The 3266-nt window shown below is 59.4% G+C and overlaps 1 protein-coding gene across 1 annotated transcript; it reads right to left on the reverse strand.

Moving 5' to 3' along the window:
- Positions 1-1573: 1573 nt before the first annotated feature.
- LOC136472050 (uncharacterized) lies at positions 1574-3266 on the reverse strand. The gene is made up of 3 exons (XM_066469785.1): positions 2783-3266; positions 2245-2703; positions 1574-2115 (listed from the first exon to the last, which is right to left on the reverse strand). Exons 1-3 carry the CDS (start codon positions 3209-3211, stop codon positions 1864-1866), a joined length of 1140 nt encoding a protein of 379 aa, XP_066325882.1. The 5' UTR covers positions 3212-3266; the 3' UTR covers positions 1574-1863.

Genomic DNA, 3266 nt, shown 5'->3' on the forward strand with positions numbered 1-3266 from the left:
AGCATCACCATAGCCAATTCTCTCATTCATCGGCATATCTTGTGGTGGAACCACATATCGTGAGCGTGTAGTCGATGAATAAAGATATGTGTTGGGTTCATAAACCCGGGGTTCCCCATGGACCTGCTTCCCAGCAAAAGCTCGGCCCATCAGACGACGTTGCGAACGACGCGCAACTCCTGGGCCGGCACAAAAATCTAACGACAGGCCAGAAGGGCGATCCAGTCTCCGACCGGAAGACCTGGCCAAGGAGGAACGACGCTCGCTTTCGACTACAGCCCGCCTCTCCGATCGGAAGGCCTGGCTAAGGAGAGGAACGACGCTTGCTTCCGACTCTGACCTGCCTCTCCGACCGGAAGGTCTCGCTCACTTTCGACTCCGGTCCGCCTCTCTGACCGGAAGGCCTGGCTAAGGAGGAACGACGCTCGCTTCCGACTCCGACCCGCTTCTTCGACCGGGAATACACCGAACCTCTGCTTACAACTCTTCTCCGACCGAGAGGCGACCGGGGACGCCCGCTCGGTGAAGACCCAGGAAACAGATAGAGCAAGTATGGCGGGGCGCTCCAGTCAATTGCAATACCAAGGATCGTACCCTGCACACTTGCAGGATAGTACTGTCATGTCATGTCAGAAGGGTACTTTATAATCTTCCAGACATGTCAGAACACCAACAGTGTTGTGGGCGTCGACATTTGACCTACAGTATGGTAGGCGACGACATTTACCATACTAGAAGAACACGGTGGAACCAACCACATGCATCCAGCCATCAACAGTATTGAGGGCGCCGACAAACCGTCTTGTACCCGACGACGTGGGCAACAAGACTAGGTAGCACACACACTCTTTCTCTCACACTCTCTCTTGTAAAGTCGTCCCCTTTATCTATAAAAGGGGTGGCTTCTCTCCAAAAGGGGGACGATCAATTCTCATAGACGATTCGAACAAACACCGATTCAGCACACTTGATTATGATCCCCTCTGCTTGGCTCTAGCACTCTAAAGCCAAACAGAGCACACGTTCTAACACTTAGCGCACGTCGGAGCTCCCGTCACTCTTGGCCCTTCGGTCCGGAGTCCGACCAGACCTTTGATAACCCCCATCTTACTCTATCTCGTTTGTAACCCCACAGCAAACTTCGAGCACCTGGGCTCAGGAATAAAGTCACCGACCGACTCAAACTGGACGTAGGGCACGTTGCCTGAACCAGTATAAACCCTGTGTCATTGAGTGCTAGGCCACATCCGATCACAACGTACGGCAAAACGACAAATATTTACTAGTTGGTCACTTTTCGCACCGATAGTTGGCGCCGTCCGTGGGGAGGACGCCGTACGTTCACGCTATTGGTCATTGGATGGCCCACCTTTCCGCCACCTTCGGCATGGCGGGCTCAAGCGATACGACTCGCTTCGGCTCACTGGAGTTTCCCACGCTTCCGCCTGTTGGGATGTGGGTTCCTCCCGTCTTCGAGCTGTCCCAGGCCCTGAATTTTTTACATTTTGGCCCTTTTTTGAAAGTTTCTCATAAATACACCCCTGACGGAAAGAATTCAGAAAATAAACCCTTAGCTCGGCGCCATTGGTGCTGGCACCGAGCTAACACGTCTCGGCGCCAGCGTCTCTGGCGCCGAGCTCCTGGGTACGGTAGATGACATGGCAGTGAGCTCGATGCTAGAGTGACTATGCTCCCACCTCTTTCCACGACCTCAAAATGCTGAAACGGAGACGGAAAAGAACCCAACTACTACAAAACAAAACGTATATCTGATTATAGTCGTTGTTATTCCATACTCATTTGACTGCGAAAGATGAACAATCCAACAGTGGCCAGGCATCCATCCATCCCTCCCGGTGCATCCTACCGGTCGCGGACGCTGGCCATAGCCAGGGAAAGACCGCCGACCAGGGACGCGAACAGCCCGAACGCCGCCGCTGGGCCGAGGGTGCCGGCGGCGAGTGCAGTGGCGGCTGAGGAGGCGACGACGATGCCCAACACAGCTGAGAGGTTGCCGCCATGCTCGTTTCCGGCGCCCGCACCGGCTGCCTTGACGCCGCCCGCAATCAGATCCCCGGCTTTGCCACCCACGGCCGCGTCGCCGTCGACCGAGACCTGCGCGTACGTTCACATGTCAGATGAGTGGTCAGGAGTGAGCTCTGCTCCACTCAAAACAGAGGCAGCGACAATCGAACACGGACGCGTGGCGTCTCGAGAAATTGCACGTGCACAGGCCCAGCTCACCTGCACGGCGTAAGTAGGGGGACGCGAGGCGCGTAACGCCGCCACGGCGGGCACGACGACGTTGTCAGGCGGCAGGAGCACGTCGTAGACGTCCTGCTCGGTGGCGCGGTCGTTGCCGACGAGCGTCTGGACGAAAGGCACCCCGTCCTCACGTGGGGATGCGACGCCGTCGGAGCAGCTGTCGAGCTCGAGCGCAGGCGTTCCTGCGATGTGGTTGTTGTCGAGGAGGAGCGCGACGACGACGGGCGCGGCGTACTCGCGCGCGGGGAGGCCGTTGTCGTAGAACGCGCCCATATAGCCGTGGGCGGCGCGCTGGGGGCAGACCTCGTCGCCACAGTGGCCCATCCAAGCGTGCGAGAACCCTTTCTCCTTCTGGAACAGGCTTCCCTCCATGTCGCCGAGCATCTGGAGCGCTGACGCATCCAGGTACACCACCACCTTGCCGTCCTCCTCCATGAGCTACGAAAGAAAAGACAAGCATCACGCACACAGCACGTTGCTCTGTTCGGACCGGCAGGTAGGCAGGTAGAGCTTGTACCCGCAGGATGCGGCGCTCGGAGTACTCGTTGACGGCGTCGCTGTTTCCGTCGCCGGCGAATTTGACGGCCGGCGAGTCGTCGGGCCCGGAAAACAATCCGGGCAGCTGGCGGCGGAGTCCCTCGTCCGGCACGACGACGTCGACGGGGAGCGCGGCGTGGTACCGCGCGTCGGCTCCTTCGCCACGCAGGGGCGCCGCCACCGGTGCGGCGGCACCGTGAGCGTCGGCGATCTGCCGACGGAGTTCCTCCGGCAGGTCCTGGAACCGGACCACGGCAAAGGGCGCGCAGTAGCCTGCACCAGTGGGCAGCGGCTTGGCTAGCACCACCAGGCGGTCCGCTTCGATCCCGCCGTACGCGCTCGGCATCGCCTCCCGAGGCGCGCCGGCGCCGGCGCCGGTGCCAGCCTCGGGCATCTTCCCCTGCGCCATGCTGTTCGGGGCGAGCTCTGGGAAGAGCTTGGTTTCGACTTTTCGAGGTCGAGGC

Source organism: Miscanthus floridulus, chromosome 8, assembly GCF_019320115.1.
Source record: "Miscanthus floridulus cultivar M001 chromosome 8, ASM1932011v1, whole genome shotgun sequence".
NCBI lineage: Eukaryota > Viridiplantae > Streptophyta > Magnoliopsida > Poales > Poaceae > Miscanthus > Miscanthus floridulus.

Excerpts from the sequence above, each read along its gene's own strand:
- LOC136472050 (XM_066469785.1), bottom strand. The coding sequence starts at position 3,211 with ATGGCGCAGGGGAAGATGCCCGAGGCTGGCACCGGCGCCGGCGCCGGC. Across the intron at positions 2,704-2,782 it reads CCGAGCGCCGCATCCTGCGG|CTCATGGAGGAGGACGGCAA; the intron begins GTACAAGCTCTA and ends TTTCTTTCGTAG. Across the intron at positions 2,116-2,244 it reads CCCCTACTTACGCCGTGCAG|GTCTCGGTCGACGGCGACGC; the intron begins GTGAGCTGGGCC and ends ACGTACGCGCAG.